The 18,193-nt window shown below is 33.2% G+C and overlaps 1 protein-coding gene across 1 annotated transcript; it reads right to left on the bottom strand.

The window, feature by feature from the left end:
• Positions 1-335: 335 nt before the first annotated feature.
• On the bottom strand, positions 336-14,422 carry LOC127704414 (BTB/POZ domain-containing protein 3-like). The gene is made up of 3 exons (XM_052208447.1): positions 14,303-14,422; positions 3,272-3,562; positions 336-1,743 (listed from the first exon to the last, which is right to left on the bottom strand). Exons 2-3 carry the CDS (start codon positions 3,529-3,531, stop codon positions 699-701), a joined length of 1,305 nt encoding a protein of 434 aa, XP_052064407.1. The 5' UTR covers positions 3,532-3,562; positions 14,303-14,422; the 3' UTR covers positions 336-698.
• Positions 14,423-18,193: the final 3,771 nt, after the last annotated feature.

Genomic DNA, 18,193 nt, shown 5'->3' with positions numbered 1-18,193 from the left:
AATAATCAATATTTAAAAAATAAGGCGACGTGTTTTTATTTTCAATGAGACAGCTATCTATTTGAGACCAATGAACGAGGATGTACACAACTATAGGCCTTGAAGAGAATATTTATGCGAAAAAAATGTAAAAACAGCAGACAGCAACCAACGACAAGCACTGAATTACAAACTGTAAAAATCAGTTTGAAAGGGCTTGACTATAAACTAAGGTAATCTTCCATTGCATAAAGAAGAGGGAACCTTAATAAGCTAAAGCTGAGAATACCTCTATAATTAAACATTTCTGGAATATAATATTTCCTCTTAAATTTTAAACTTCACTGTGTAATGAAATGACAGAAATTTTCCAATTGATTTATCAAAAGGTTATCATTTTAAGTCATATAAAAATGTGTTTGAAAACAACATGTAATATTTTCAATTACAACTTAAAATGATAAGAATTATTTGTAGTCAATACAATAAAATATATCTGTAGTATTAACAAGTCTGTAAGAATCATGATTAATAAAAGAATAGTGATACATATCATATGTCTTAAGTGTTTCTTTCATGAAAGATTTGAAAAAAATACGCAGCTGTCTCAGTTACCTTCTCTTGCACTTGCATGGTAGTTGAATGTTTTAGTATAGTGACCGTCTATATTGTGTCTGCTTATCGTTGCCTCTTAAAAGTAATAGGTATCTCTGTCAAATTTATAAACTAAACACTAAACAAGCAAATTGTCCTTGATGTACATTCGTACCACTGGTACAATGCGGAGAATTCCCGAATGATATTGTGACCCCACATGATGGTACTACAGCTTTAGTTCTACAATTTGACCCATAATATGAAAGAGCCATGATTCCGTGCATTTTTATTGTGTAGTCTCTTTCAGCTAGAATACGAGCAGGTTTAGGAAAAGTTATCTTACTTGTTGAACCATAGCCTTCACCATAACAAGTCTCTGCAGTATACAACAACACTTCGTCATCATAAGTATCTAATACATAAATAAATACAGTAATGGACTCATTGTGTCCAGAATTACTTGGGACAGGATTAAATATATGGACCCCTCTTAGCCAAATATCTACATCTGGTTTGAAGGTTAGTGCATGCACACCATCGCGTCCCCAAGGGTGTGAAATCGACGAATGTCTTCCAACGGTGTATATTTTTTTCTTTGATACAGGTTCTCGAGGACCGCTGATGAAAGTTTTTTTCTTTACACCAAAATGAGACTGGTATACGTCAATGACCTCTGCCTCTGTAAGTAACCCTGATTCAGCAATTTCTTTTGAAAAAAATTCCATATCGACGACTGGAAATCGTATCAAAAATATCAAATCGCCAACAGTTTCTCGTATACTTTCCGCTGTAAGTTCTAACTTAGCAATCTCGCACTGACCAATTCCCCATTTTAACAGAAAAGCACAGACGTCATTTTCCGAGCAATTGAGTTTCTCTGACTTTAGAATCTCCTCTACGCAGATTCTGGACAGTGATATAGCATGTTCTGATAAAAGGCATTTCTTTGTGTTTTGTTCTATGTATTCCATACTTTGTTCTTTAAGATCGTCAAGATGAAATTCACAGGCTGTCTGTAGAGATTTAGTAGCATGTTCGGATACTGCAGATTTCTTGAGAAGAGTTTCACATACCTTTTTCACTTTTGAAAGCATGTATTTATCCGAAGCATAGAGCATTTCTTTTACGTTGTCATTGGAAACGTTTACCTCGTCAGTGTATATGTACCTAAAAAAGAATACCGGTACATATATTTTGCAAAATCAAACCTGCAATCTGCCATCTTTTACCATGTAAGGGCGGGTTAGGAGAGTGGTGCTTCGCATGCAGAAATCGTGCTCTAGAATATCCTATATCGGGGCTTCAAATAAATTCAACAGACGATATAATAATAATATAATAATAATAATTCTTTATTTAAAGAGGGTTACACAGTTAGCTATAAAACTAATCTTCCCTGAGGCCCTCATGAAATACAATGAAATATAACAAACAATTACAAAATATCAAACAAACACACATATATGAAAAAATGAAATAAAAAATTGTTATGAAATATACAATTTTCAAAACAGGTAAAAATTACAAATTCATATAGTATTGGCATCATTCAAATTACCTCAACAATATCTTAAGTTTGAGTAAGTGTGTGAAAAATTATTATACATATAAAATTACACAGCTTCTTAAATTAATGTTCCAACAAGTAATTTTTTAAATCTTTTTTGAATGAGCTTGTACTTGAGGTTGATTTTTTCAGGGATGTTGGTAAGTTATTCCATAAAATAGATCCTAAATATACAAAAGATTTCTTATACAGCTCTGTTTTGGCTTTTGGAACTTGTAAATTTTTGCAAGACGCATTCCTCAAACAATATTGGTTTATTTCTGGCATTTCTTTAAATTTTTCAGTGAGATATACAGGGGCTTCGTTCTTAAGGCATTTCTGCATCAAAACAGATTTGTGGTATGAGATTCTGTTCTCTACTGTCATCCACCCAAGCTGTTTAAACAGTGGAGCTGATGATATCAAGTACAAATTCAGCCATTAGCTTAATATGAATCTACTATAATAATAGAATGACTTTAAATTACTAGCATCTCACACTGTGGCAATCCAATACATGCTTCTTGCGGTAGAATTTGGTAAAATATCTTTTTTTAGCAAATGGTCTTTTTTAGTATATCTAATCAATTAAGCAAGACAAACGTAAGATTTTTTTTCGTGGAAATGTGCCGGCATTTGTCGCTGGCATATTTTATTTTAAACTGACAACACTTTATACGTTTGACCGCATGACAATCATACATTCTACTTTGTTTTGTTGTGTTTTTTAATTTTATGTAACAAAATTTCGTAAATCATTTTAAATTAAGAATTGTATCTCCCTCATACACAGTTCTGATTCCTGGTCCGACTTTTTTTTTAATTTTTGTTTAATCAGCTCTCCAAAGTTAACGTTTGTATTCGGTTTGGATTTTCAAATATTGGCCTCGAGCATCACTGAATAGAAATTGAAAATGCGCATTTGGCATAGTAAAATTGTTACCGTTAATGTTATTTACATAATTTTAACCAAATGACAATAATCATGCAGTAACTTTTGTCTTTCTCTTAAATTCTATGTACTTGCAGGGAGAATCAGCAAATACTTATCTTCTCAGTGATGGATAGAATATATGACCTCCTGCATTCAGTTCTGTGTGGAGCTACTTAATTAGAATCCATATTAACATTTGATAAACAAAAACTTACTTTAAAATTTCACGAAATGTCTTTAAGTCAATATCCGGTATAAGTATGTCTCCTGTTTCAGGCATCGAACCTTCAAACATCGTATAAAATACAGGACTTCGACTAGACATCATATACTTGTGTGCATTTATTGGTGTTTCTTCATCACCTATCATCAGTGTGACATCACACATTATTTCTTTCTCCAACATATATATCATACATTCCGATAGAGTCTTTCCGTCTTGCCAGTCCTTTATGTCTGCTTCAGAATTCATCATCTAACTCCAATAGACTGCTGCTGATCACACACTGTAAAATAGATATTTCTTGCTTGTAATTAATCCTTGAATAAATTTCTGCTCGACTCCTGAGAGTTCACATTTTTAAGACATTGCAACGTTTCTGTCTACTTTTATGAAAAACAAAAATAGACAAAGTGTGATCGTGTTTGAACTTTTAATTTTTCTAGAGATGTTTGCCTCTCATGTTTTCAACGTTAACTAGCATTTGGTGTGTCTTATGCAATACAACTTCTATATTTCTCAATAATTTAATTTTGGATGTAAAACGTCTTCTGATTTGCTGAAAGTTTTTTGTCTATCAGCTCATAGACAATATTATGTCATGTGACCGTGACGTCATAAAACGCTTTTTTCATGATTTGCTCCTTAAAAAAAGGAATTTAGAATTAAATTATAAGGAATGACTGTTCACCGGCCGAGTGTAATAATTTTTTTCTGTCTGTTCGAAATAACCTCAAAAATGTGGTGCACACGTTTAAATAACCCACTACGCGGGTTATTCAGTGTGCATCACATTTTTTATGTTATTTCTTCATATTATTAGACAGAAAAATATTACAGTCATTCCTTAAATATTTTTTTTTCAATGTAAACATTAACGACGTCATAGGAAAAATATCGATAAACAGATTATCAATGGTCTTTCAAACTCGGGGATGTTTCTCGGCCACATCTCATCTCAGGGATCTCGCTCCTCTCGTTTGAAAAATCATCGACAATCTATAAATATCAGGGACATTGACTTTTCCCGATAGTCCATGGTTAAACAGGATCGCTACAAGATAACATTGGGTATCGGAAAACCCTCAATTCGTTAATTGTCAGTAACTATTGATTACCCGGAAAACAAAGGATCTGGACAGTGCATGTAATCTGAGATTACTATAACACATGTGTTATAGCAGTGTCAGGTGTTATTGCCGAATAAACAACGGTAAAGCACAGCTGGGTTCGTCTTTACAACTACGTAGCTTATATGAATATTTGTGACATCAAGGATTTCATAATTTTCTAAGATTGTCAGAATTTAATTTTCAAAAGTGTATATGTATTACAGTACAAGTTGGAATTCAGTAGGATCCATAATCCTCCTAGTACAAATTGGAATTCCATTATCTGTTAGTAGAAATTGGAATTCTGCATGATTTGTACTAATTAAAATCCAGTACAAATAAAAATTTCAATATCTGCTCGTAAAAATTGGGATATCCAGAGGATCCTTGATTGTACTAAAAGATTACTTACATAGAAACAATGATAACAATATTTCGATTTCCTTAAAAAAAACAATTTAGTGTATTTCTGAACATTCAATCACATTAATATTCATTGTAGGTACCTAAAGATGGTTTGAAACTTTGATTTGAAAAATTTTTGAGTAATTATTCAAAAATGAATAAGGATATTCTACCAGAACCAAAATTAAAAAGGAAGTATTTCCTTATATTAACTATTAGATACACATTCAATCTAATTAAAATATAGATCTCGGATTTCGTTATACTACGTTATACTACATACGAAGATCTAACAACTACCCGTATAAGGTTTCACTTCTGAAGGATTATGCATGTGACTTTTTCAACCAATCAGAATTCTAGTTATCCAATCTGAACAGCGCACGCGGAACATATTTACTTGAATGAGGTTCATTGAAAGGTCCCGAGGGTATCCAAAAATAAAAACAATGGGACTTAAAATTTATCGCTTCGATTGTTAATCGTTTGGAAATAGTTTTTAAATCTCTTTCGTCGTCATATTGTAACTATAGCCATGAATATTTGAAATATGTGACGTTTGTCAAAGTTTTCAGATGTGCCTCATATGCTTTATGACTTGAGGTCGGATCGTAATCGTGGAAATTAAAGAGTACAGTAAACACTGTTAAACTGTACACTATAGCACTGCCAGTGGCGGATCCAGGGTGGGGGGGAGGGGGGGGTTGGAACCCCCCTTTTTTTTGACGATCAATGCATTTGAATGGGGACATATAGTTGGAACCCCCCTCTTTATCCTGGGTTAGGAACCCCTCCCCCTTTTATAAATGGCATTCGCCCCTGACTGCTTCCCTCTGCCAGACGTGGATCAAGGATTTTGATAAGGGGGTGCAAACTATGCATAGTTTGAATGGGACATGTAAAAAGTTTAAGCATTGATAAACCATACATATATATATATGTTTAGCGCCACAAGCACCCCCCTCGGCTTGCATACAAGAAAAAAAAACTGTCCTCTATTAGCTGCTCTAGTGAAGTTTTTTTTTAGCTCAGTTGATCGAGTCTACAAGAGAGGTGCCTTACTGTACGAATTTTTGTGAACTGTCAGGGAGGGGGGGGGGCTCTTTTATTTTGTATCTAGTAAGAAAAAATCTTAGGTAGTAGGCTATATATTTAAATACATGTGTATTTCCTATACAATTCCCATGCTGTAGCAGATACATATATACAAAAAACCAATCCTAGTGTATCATTGACATTATAATTGATAAATAAAATTCAAACTTGATCTGTAACTTGTCATGATAAAACAATACACCAAAAATCAAATCAATATCTTCAAGCACGAAGAAAAAAAGTGTGGAAAACTGATTTGCCAGACTGACGGAGTGCAAACCTTAAGTCCCCTTCCTGTGAATTTAGCTCGAACTGAAAATTCTTGCTTTTTTACCTTTTAAATAAATCCTTACATTTTCAGCTGAATAAACCTGACTTCCAAATAACCTTGCATTTTGTAAGATCAATATATGATTGAGATAGCTGTAGAGTTTTATTAAAATCCAAGTTAATTTGAAAAAGTTATATAGGGAGCTACCATTTGATTTTTAGGGGGGGGCTAGGATGAAATTTGAAAAAAATAGGCAGGACAGGAGTTTTGAGTAAAAAAAAGGCAGGATGAGACACTTGCAAAAAAAAAAGTCAGGCCACACTTAAAAATATTTTGGTTTGCCCAAACCCTACCCAAAGGTAGAGACAGTGGGTAGGTAGGTAGGCATTTTCTTTTTTTTCAGTAAAGAGTAATTGAAGTGTCAGATAATTTTTAGTCTTCATGCCTATCTGATTAAAAAAAAAACTTTTTCACATCAGGACAATAAAAGATTTTGAGTAGGCAGCTATTATATGGGTAGATAGGGTTATAAGGGCAAACAAACATATTCTTTTTTATGGCCTCAGGATGACAATTTAGGTAAAAAAAAAAGTCAGGATAAACTTTAAAAAAAGGCAGGACCGAATAGAGTGAAAAATAAAAAGGCAGGACAGATATTATAACTAAAAAAAAATGCAGAACAAAATTTTTCATCCTAGCCCCCCCCCCTCCCTCCACCATAAAAATCAAATGGTAGCTCCCTTAGTCCAAAATGAAAATTCTAGCTTTTTTTACCTTTTAATCAAATTTTTAAATTTGAAAGCAATAAACTAAATTATCAATAACCTGTCTTTTTTTAAGATCAATATATACTCGACATAGAAGGGCTGCAGAAGTCATATGCAGAATATAGTGGCCCTATTGCTTCAAAGTGTCTGCAAAATAGACCAAAATCATAAATAGTAAATCATGAAAAAGGTCAAGGTCAGAAAAAAATGCCTGTGTCGGACATGTTCACCTTAAAATCATTCCATACACCAAATGTAGAGGCCTAATTGCTAGTTTGAGAAATAGACTTAACCACAACAACTAAAGATTGAACCATGAAAAAGAGGTCAAGGTTCGATGAAAACTGCTAGTCCAAAATGCACATGTACATCTAACAATTATTCTATACACCAAATATAGTTGACCTATTGCTTATAGAATCTGACATACAGACTTGACCATAATACATTTGTAAAGTGAAAATTTCAAATGAGAAAAAAAAGCAAAATTTTTAATCAAGCAGTCACTGAACCATAAAAATTAGGTCAAGGACAATGGACATTTGTTGGACAGAAACTTAGTGACTACACATATAAGGTACACAAAAATGTATCTGTGTACAAGGTATAAAACATCCAGGTCATCTATCTTCTGAAATATCAAACTTTATTCAAATAGTTTATGCTGCTGCACGATTATGCTGATTGTAATCCCTAAGTGTCACATTTTGCAACAATGGTCTCAGGTGACACAAAAACTATTTCATTAAATTCAATCACATTTCAAGTGCCTGTACCAAGTATAAACCCTGTTGTATACTTGTAGTACATGTTGCATGGCCTACAGTTTTTATTTTTTTATTTTTAGAATTGTGTATTAAATGCATATGACAGATCTATATAAAATAGATGTGGTACATTTTTGTACATGCAGTGATGTGATGTACATGTACATGAATGATTATCACAGACACAATGAACAAGATATTTCTGCTGAATTTATTCACTACTTTTATAGACACATTAAAGACTAGAGCTTGACATATTGCATAGACAATTGCCTTTCCCTCTATTGAAGCCTTATATATACATGTAGGTTTCATTCTAGATGTCATTTAATTATTTTTTGCTATTTTAGTTGCTGTCGGTCTATTACAAAGCAGGGTTATTATTCACATCATATAAACATATTCTTGTCCTGAATATGCATATTAATTTGCCAATGGACTGTAAGCAGCTATCCATCATCATCATCATCATCATCATCATCATCATCATCATCATCATTAACATATATATAAACGTTTCATGTATAGTATCTCTTCTTGTTCATATGTAAACTTTGACCTACTGCTTTATATACATTGTGTAGAATCTGAGAAATAGAATTAACCACAATATATATTAATTTGCACAAAAAAATAACCTTAATCACTGATGGGTAAAATGAGGTTGGGGTCACATGAACACCGTCTTTTGTTTAATTTAATTTTTACCTAATGTGTATACCTTAATTTTTTATTTAGATATCTGTAGACTATAATTATAAGTTGAAACAAGAGTGCACACGCTGAAATGTCTCGCCTACTATACTGACCATTGATTTTATGTTGATAGTCCTACTTGTAAAGTTTTACTACAAGTATCACATTAACATTTATGATCCAAGAAAATGAGGTCAAGGTCAGATAAACCCAGGCGGAAATACATGTACACCTTTAATACAATCATTCCATACACAGAATATAGATGACCTATTGCTTGTAGTATAAAACAAACAGACCAAACCATGGAAATTCCATATGGACCAATGAACCATGAAAATGAAGTCAAGGTCAGATGATACCTACCAGACATACATACACCTTACAATCATTCCTTACACGAAATATAGTTGACATATTGCTTAAAGTTTAAGAGAAAGAGACCAAAACACAAAAACTTAACATTGAGCAATGGACCGTGAAAATTAGGTCAAGGTCAAATAAAACCTGCCAGACTGATATGTACATTGTAAAATATTTCCACACACCAAATATAGTTGACCTACTGCATACAGTATTAGAAAAACAGACCAAAACACAAAAACTAAACTAGTACCACTGAACCATGAAAATGAGGTTTCAGATGACACCTGCCAGCTGGACATGTACATGTACACCTTACAATCATTACATACATGTACGCCAAATATAGTAGACCTATTGCTTATAGTATCTGAGATATGGACTTGACCATGAAAACTTAACCTTATTCACTGATCCATGAAACGAGGTCGAGGTCAAATGAAAACTGTCTGACAGGCATTAGGACCTTGCAAGGTACGCACATACCAAATATAGTTATCCAATTACTCATAATAAGAGAGAAATTAACATTACAAAAAATGGTGATATACATGTATGTGCTCAGTTGATACAACATTTTACAATTTTCATGCATCTTGGGACTCGCAAGTTTTGAAAATGATGAGTCCAGACTGATTATGATGAGTCCAGGACTCGCCTAAGTCAGAACCCGGGGCTCGACAAAAAAATTGAGAGACAAGTTGAACCCCGTCTGACAACACATGTAAACCTTTGATCCCATACATGTATACCAAATATAGTTATGGTATTACTTATAATATGCCACAAATTCACTTGATAAAATCATTACACATGTAGTTTTTTAAGGAGCTCTGAACAATGAAAATGGAATAAGGACAATGGACATATGTCTTGACAGAAACTTCTAAACATAAGGATTCCTTATACATTATCATGATTATGATTTTAAGTATGAAAAATCCATGATTTCTACCCTCTGAAATATAAAACTTCATATAAATAGTAAATGTTGTTGTCCGATTAGCATTTCATGTCTTGCATGTCTTGTATTCTGAAACTTTTGTCACAGACAGGACATAACTGGAGACCTTGGAGGAATTAAGCCTACTTATACATGTTATAAGCCTCATGGTGATAGTCATTAATTTATCTGGAGGAAAATGAACAAGGAAGATACAAAAAGTGAAGGTAGACTAGTCTTCAGTTCCAGAACAGACATAGTTGTCAGAATTTTTTTTTTTAATTATCTGGTTTATCCGTTCAAATAAAGACAGAAGAAATCTATCTATTACTAAAATATAACTGTTCTGAACTGCATTTTATTTAATGAACATATAGCACTGTCAACATGTACAATGTACCTGACAACAACCAAGCAACAATCTTTTAGTTCACAAGTACAACAGCTTGATCCATATGTGATCCAAAATGTGCAGAATGCTATTATGGTGGGAGGTTCAAATTCACTTTATACTTCTCTACTTTGAATATTATATCCTATATCACCTTCATTGCTGGTGATCATCATGTCATGTACATGTAGAACTTATTTTTAAACTTCTATTGGAAACCAGATTGGTCAAATATGTCTTCATAACGAGTTGAAAATATGGAATGTCTTGGACTAGGTACCGTGGCTTCCAAAGATTTAAAGATTGTCTGATGGCCTTAAATCTGTATGGTCATGATGGTATATGACTGTTACATGTATAAATGAAAAAGTCTTTTATATCTCTGCTTTTGTACAGACATCATTGACATTTATATTAGCAAACAATTTGCATTTCCTGGCATATCTATTTGTTTGGCGGCTGAACATTCATGTTTTTCACATCCTTTTTAGTTTTCTGATGAAAATGCTGTTGCTTCCAGTTGATACAGATTCTATAGCTGAGCCTGTGTCTGGCCATTTCTTTATGTCTAGCATGTGTGTGAATTATTCACAGTGACTCTAAATTGCATTTCCCCAAACTTTCTGTGTCTGATTCCTTTCAATGAAGCTATATAGACCAGGGAAGAATGTCTGCTCCTGAAATATCAATTTAAATATATTTATGGAATATTCTGATTTCAAAACAATGCTGACTTCATCATAAAGCTTATTTATTTAAGATTATTTAACATCCGTTTCAGAGGAACTCATTTAATTTTTGTCTTTAATAATTATTACTAGCTTTTCCAGACTAAAAGATGAAGAAAAAATGTACATGCATGTTTTTTTAGGGTTTCCCTACCTCCATGTACATACCCTGTTACTTAATACTAGTGTTTATTCAAACACATTTTAATTGATATGTTCCTCTGGTTAATGACAGAATGTTTTATTGTCCTTAAATAAATGTTACTTACAGATATACATGTAGGTTATCTAAAAGTAAATTTATAAATTGACACTGTGAATCCATTTCTAGGATCCACATCTTCTTATCTTTGAACATTTTTTGGGGAAATAAAAACACTGGCCCTTGAGTAATCCTTTTTGGGATTAGTCCTTGAGGTGTGGATTCCCTAATCAAATTTGTACGTACATGTATTAATTATCAGAATCTGTACACAAATCTTTAAACTTGTATTTCATTTCATTTCACATTTTTTACTTTTTGTTTAGCATCATCATTTCCAGACATTAATCTTATAAGATACCTATTGATTTTGTTTGATGGTTGGTTGTTTTCTGAACAATTTAACATATATGTATGTACTATGATAGAGATAGCCTCGTCTGTCTTGTTCTTCTATATATTGATCAAGTATATGTATTGGACATGTTGAATTTAAAGATAGAGTATTCTATCAGTCAAGAGCATAATTACTTAATCAAGTCTTCAAAATTATTTATACTAGTAATGTTACAAATAAAAACAAAGCAGTGGCGGACCCAGAAATTTTCTTCATAATGGGGGCCTGTACAGCCATGCTTCAGTGATTCCCTATATAAACAACCATTTTTCCAAAAAAGGGGGCCTGAGCCCCTTGAGCTCCCCCTCTAAATCCACCTCTGCAAAGTTACTCAATCATGTAGTTAAAGCTAAATATTTGAGTATGAAAGACTACAATAAATGGGGAATGTGTCCATAGGACACAGATGATGCCCACTCTTGCAGATCATATAAAGTTATAAAGCGACATAACTGAAGAAAGGTAAAAGTGATGCTACCCAAATTTGTGCTTGATCTGAGTTTTTTTGGTAATAAGTATTGTGTATAAGTTTCATAACATTTGGTTGAGGCAAACTAAAGTTAGAGAATGGAAACGAAAAATTCAGCAATTTTACCATTTGTTCTGGAACGGTTAAAGTAACACTTTTTGCCTCTTTCAACTGATTTTTATAGTTCGTTCTTATATTGTACTGTTACACCACTGTCCCAGGTTAGGGGGAGGGTTGGGATCCCGCTAACTTGTTTAACCCTGCCACATTCTGTATGTTTGTGCCTGTCCCAAGTCAGGAGCCTGTAATTCAGTGGTTGTCGTTTGTTTATGTGTTATATACTTGTTATTCGTTCATTTTTTTAGTACATAAATTAGGCCGTTAGTTTTTCTGACTGTGCTATATGGGCTTTGCTCATTGCTGAAGGCTGTACGGTGACCTATAGTTGTTAATTTCTGTGTCATTTGGTCTCTTGTGTAGAGTTGTCTCATTGGCAATCATACCACATCTTCTTTTTTATATGTACATAAACAGGATGAAGTTATTTTTCTCACAAAGCATTAAACTAATATTTAATGAACACTGAAACACTAATTATCATTCTGACCCACTGTAGCCGAGTCCAAGAATAGTGAACAATTAATTTCTTTCTTGGCAGAAAATTTCCCCTAACAATTATCTGGAGCACCACATGATATCAACATGTATCAGTGTGTGACAGAAGTAAAAAAAGTATGCTGATATTAAAACTTCTTCTGCATGTGCTGGCATAAGTATACATGTATATCTTTGCAAGTACACAGTAGAATGTCATTAATAAGATGACATTATGATTTATATACTATTTCCAATGAATTTAGATTTATCTGATCCCATATCTTCATTGACTTTGTAAATTATAATTTTTTGGTAGGAGAATTAGGAGAATGAAGACTTGCAATGTATTTTCTGGGATATTGTCATGTTTTTTTAAAGTACACTGTGAATCCTCCACAAATATTTTTTTTAATAAACACTCGGAAGAAGTTGCCCAATGATAGAAAAATGTCAACCTTTATTAAAGGCTTTAATAATACTCTATTTTCGAGAATTTACCTTTGAATGCAGACTTGATTGTCGCCATATCGGGTAGCAGATATCTGGTATGTAAACTCTTTCCATATCCCGTTTGAAGCATGTTGGAAGCCTGACCATGCAATCTTTGATTTCCAAAATTTTTCTCTTCTCAAATTTCAATTCTTTCACTTTGTACTAAGGCAAAATTTCAGTTAATGCATTTTCTATGTTGTTTTTCCATTTCTACGTCGCCATCTTCAACATGTTCCTAGGTCGCGTTTATAAGGAGCATTCTGATTGGTCGATATAAATACTTTCTGGGGTCAAATATTACGTTATATAAGGTCACAAAAGTGAAACCTTGTAGGGTACTTGTTAGATCTTCGTATGTAGTATAACGTAGTATAACGAAATCCGAGATCTATATTTTAATTAGATTGATACACATTAATTAATTTATGTACATAATTTGACAAAAACATGTTGTTTTCAATATTGTCTTCAACAGCAATATGCAGTGCTGATTATCACTTTGATTCTAGGGAAATATGTAATATTGATGATTATGTTTTAATATAAAATAAGGAGATGTTGTATGATTGCCAATGAGACAACTATCTATCTACTAATTGACGTAAATGTTTTCAAAAGTCAATAAAACCACACTATTTACCTCATCAAAAGACAGTAATTTTATAATATACGTTATAATGTAATTCCTAACAATAAAGAGAATCGTAACAAAATTTGTACGAAATATGCATGCACCGGTCCACTCGTGTTTTGATAGGGTACTATCTTTCGCAGAGTTCTGTAGATTAAAAAACATATGTTTGACCGATGATAATGATGCAATATAACTATATCATGGATCAGCAGGAAAGTACAGGTGAAACAACAAAATTCATGACAATTGTACCAATAAAGAGGAAGACACAAAGAGGGCAATCAAAATTCATCTGTAATAACGAGGATAAAACAAACAAAAAAACGACGAAAAGACACAACAATAACAAAAAATTACCCAGAAAACTTAAGAGTGAGCAACACGAACTCCACCAAAAAACCAGTGGGTAAACGCAAGTGCTCTGGACTGAGCAGTTCTTGCTCCATAAAGAACCAAGTCTTAGATCAATTCACTCGAACAAAACAAGAACCCAACCAAGAAACCTACTGCATGTGTAAATGTTATAAAATGTTGAAATATCTTGATGTGTATATTGCGATCTATGTATAGCTTCAAATGTAAAACACAGATCAATAATGCACAAATGGCATTTCAAATGGCTGATTAGCAAACAACACACACTTAAATATAAAACATTTATAGTTAAACCTAAATTGAATAAAAAAGAATGACTTACCTTTTATCTTCACTATAAAATAAGTAGTTAACATTTGTTTTTATAGATTCATGAGGTTGATTAACACCTTCATCATGTTCATCAATAATACCTTGCTAAATAAAAGTCGACTACGTTAACTGACAGATCTATCCGGATGTAAATTGGATGGATGGATTGTTGTTTAACGTTCAGCGGCAAGTTTAACATACACATAAAGACGAGAACATATTGAAGTGATATAAGTATGAACCCTAGTACTCGTTATAACGTATCAGTTCACACGGAATTATCAATTACATTCAGGCGCAGATCTAGAATTTGATTGGGGGATGTTAGCGCGCTCCTGAGAATTAAGAATTAGATGTTGACCCAAAATTGGCTGTAATTTTCCTAAATTCTATTTTTTCATTTATATGATAAGAGCGACCCAGCCTGTTCGGCACTTGACATTTTATTTTTCACAAAGCCATACTTAGAGCATCGGGCAATTCTATTTTACTGAACACACAGGTAAATCATTAAATTTGTATTTAAAATGTATAATTGTTTGTCTGTATTGCTTGACCCTTATGGTGTAATTTTGCAATTTTGCAATAAAATTAAACAAATCGTCGAAATAAATGTTTATATAGTACATATAATGTTTATATATAAATAAACTCATTATAGTTACCAGGATTAAAATTGTGCACGCCAGACGCGCGTTTCGTGATCAAAAGACTAATCAGTCAGACAGTGACGCTCGAATAAAAAATAAACGTATAAAGGCCAAATAAAGTACGAAGTTGAAGAGCATTGAGGACCCGAAATTCCGAAAGGTTTTGCCAAATACAGCTAAGGTAATCTATTCCTGGGGTAAACCACCGTTAGATACTAATGTACATGTGATCATTGTAAACCTTGAGATTATTCCTTCATCAAAATGGTATCTGTCATATAGGCATAGGTGTTAAGTGTCGGTATCGATTAGTTTTCGATAATGAAATTCAAATGAAATATATAAATGTTGTTGATTTAAATCATAAATTAAGTATCTGAAACTAATCAGATTTGCAAATGTTTTACTGATGCGATTAAAATCACATGCAGTCGTAAATGCATCAGATATTTGTTACTGTCAGTCAAATCTAAGTTTAATCATGATTGATATATGTGCATATTTTGTCAAAAGAATATGATAGGGTTTGTACATTTGCTATTCAAATTATATGGATAGGTTGGTATTGGGCCTACCACAAAAGGGTTGAAGTGCCTCCTTCCCCTCGATCCGAAGCTCGTTAATAAGGTAACATTTCCTCGGGTTATCAGAAAGGCATGTCACCCTATCCGGATACATGTCATCATTCTGCTTCCTAGTCTTACAAGCAGCTTACTAATTATTTTCAACTGTTTGGTTTGACCCGGTTGGGATCTAACTGCCGAACTCTCGCAGGCGAGCACGCTATCAGGAGGTCCGGGTTTAAAAAAAACCTTGGATTTTCTTGTATGATAAACATATGATATCATTTCACATGTTTCAGGATAATTTCTTGCAGAAGGAATATATATCATATATGGAATGTGTTTGTTTGCAGAATCAGGCGTAAATGGATTAGTGGAAGGGTCGATCGGTTTTAAACTTTATAGTTAAAACATGTTAATTATTCTTAAACTAAACTTTCAAAATATTCGAACGTATGTTTGGAATTTTGTGGTGTCCACATCTGATCCAGACCGGGCTCTATCACCGCCACAGTTGCATTATTTCAAAATATAGGTATTCATGTCTAACTTTGAACATTTGAATACTTTGAAAGACATTGATACTTAATATTTCTTTGCCCAACACCATGTGCATGTCGTAAATAAGGTTGAAATGTCTGCACGGTCAAGGTCAATACTTTTTATACAAAAGCAGAATGTTTTATTGTGTATGCTTTGCTCACAGTACCTATAGTCTTTAAGAAAATGTAGCACAAGGAATAATCTGTACAATTAGTTTTGTCAGAAAAAAAAAATAAAAACAGTCATAAAAATATTTCAAGCTCGTTTGCTTATTAATACCGGAGGCCGATTTAGGGAAGGGCAGAGGGGGGCCTTTTTCAAAATCCTGCATACGCACCTGAATACAGCTATAAGAATAAAGGAATTTTTATTGTCCTTAATTAACCGTGTTTTTCGAGAGCGTGAAGTCTGGGGATCGATCCTGGGCGGGTAAATACCAAATTAAAGATAGTGAAATTGGTGTTGGCTGCTTCTCTGCGAAGCACGCGTCATGCAGGAATAAGTACAAAGACTGGTCTTCTCAGAATAATGTGTCTAGGTAGGGTGACATATCTTCCTCTTGACTGTTACGTTATAAACTAGCACCTAGCACCTTTAAAATCTGGCTCAGTTTGTCGGTCGATTCCAATGCATATTTATAACACACCAAGATGTTCTAGTCTTGATATGCTAGTTATATTTGCCACTGGACTTACTTCTATATTGCAATATGTTATAAAAGTCTCTTTTAAGCGCAACTCAAACTAAACGGTTGGGTCGATATTGATGACAATTTACATACTTGCATGTCGTATTTCTGATCATATGTTTCATTTTAGGGCCAAAACATCGGCTTCGAACTGCGTTTTTTTTTAATTCAAATTGGAGTATTGATAATAATTAAAAAATAAACTGAATGAGTATTTTGTTCTTGCCTAAAGGCAATGGAACTTTCCCTAATTACATCAGCCATGTCAGCAGTTATGAGCTGTTCAACTACCTAGAAAACCCGACCAGAAGCTTTTTACCATATATAGTTATATAGGAAACCATCTTTGTCATTGTGATGTACCTGAATAATCTTCTTTTCGATTGTAACTATCTCTCCATAAAATCCAAAACAACACAGGTACAACGAATTATACAACTTTTGGACGAGTTTTTTTCCTATTTAAAAGTTTCCTTTGTGACAGTCGTGTTAAATTAAAAACCCACGGTAATTCTATGTATCATTTTTTGTGATGATCATGGCGGATGTCTCATTCTGTGAGGTCTCATTATGTTTTCAGTTTTTTTACACGGAAGTATCGCCGGACATATAATATACTCGAATGGGCAATAGAACACACGGCTCTAATTTGGTAATCTTCCGTTATCTAGAAAAATTTAACCGGAATAATTATACTTACCAGGCAGCAGAATATGTTCCATCGCATATTACAAATGAATTAAACTTACTATTATGTCTAAAAATCTTGATACTTTAGTCAAACGGTATGAACGCTGTAGATTAGTCGGTTAAGGGGTACTCTCTTAACTAATGTTTAAAATAATCATTGAACTTTTGAGGTATTTTGAAACATTTTGTATCGTTGGGAAATTTTCATTATCTATATATATATATAATTGGTTAAGACAGAGGCCGAGTCATAATTTCTCAACTTCTGTTTATAATAATAATGATGATAAATACTTAAGATAATTGTGGCAATTCATTTTTTGTGGACGACCGAATATACTGTCCCTATACTGGTCTGGTAAGAATGAAAACAAACGATCCTGTTCAAGATATGTTTCATTCATATCATCTGGCTTATTGTGATGAGAGAGCCTTAATCAATTCTAAATTCTTTAATTTTAAACCTTTGTCTCTATTCATTATGTTTGCCCATTTTAGCTCACCTAGGCCTACATAGAGTGAAATAAATCCGCATCTTTCTATATCCCTGTCATAAAAGTGGTATCTGTAACTCTATGAAAGTAAACTCTTATATTAATGATTATATCAGAGTATCTAATTATTTTCACCAACGAAGCTAACTTGCAGTATGCAAATGCCAAAAAAAACTAACTGAAAAGAATGGGAAAAAATCATTCCGTATATTCTAGGCAATTTCGGAATTTATTTTGTTTTAGTTTTGAAATTAACCAATCAGATTACTCGTT

Source organism: Mytilus californianus, unplaced genomic scaffold (assembly GCF_021869535.1).
Source record: "Mytilus californianus isolate M0D057914Y unplaced genomic scaffold, xbMytCali1.0.p SCAF_6, whole genome shotgun sequence".
Taxonomy (NCBI): Eukaryota; Metazoa; Mollusca; class Bivalvia; order Mytilida; family Mytilidae; genus Mytilus; species Mytilus californianus.
This window is presented reverse-complemented; position numbering and strand designations above follow the sequence as displayed.

Bases quoted from the DNA above. Each gene is read 5' to 3' on its own strand.
- LOC127704414 (XM_052208447.1), bottom strand. From the start codon at position 3,531: ATGATGAATTCTGAAGCAGACATAAAGGACTGGCAAGACGGAAAGACT. The intron at 1,744-3,271 runs GTAAGTTTTTGT...ATTCTTTTTTAG, and splicing joins ACATTTCGTGAAATTTTAAA to GTACATATACACTGACGAGG.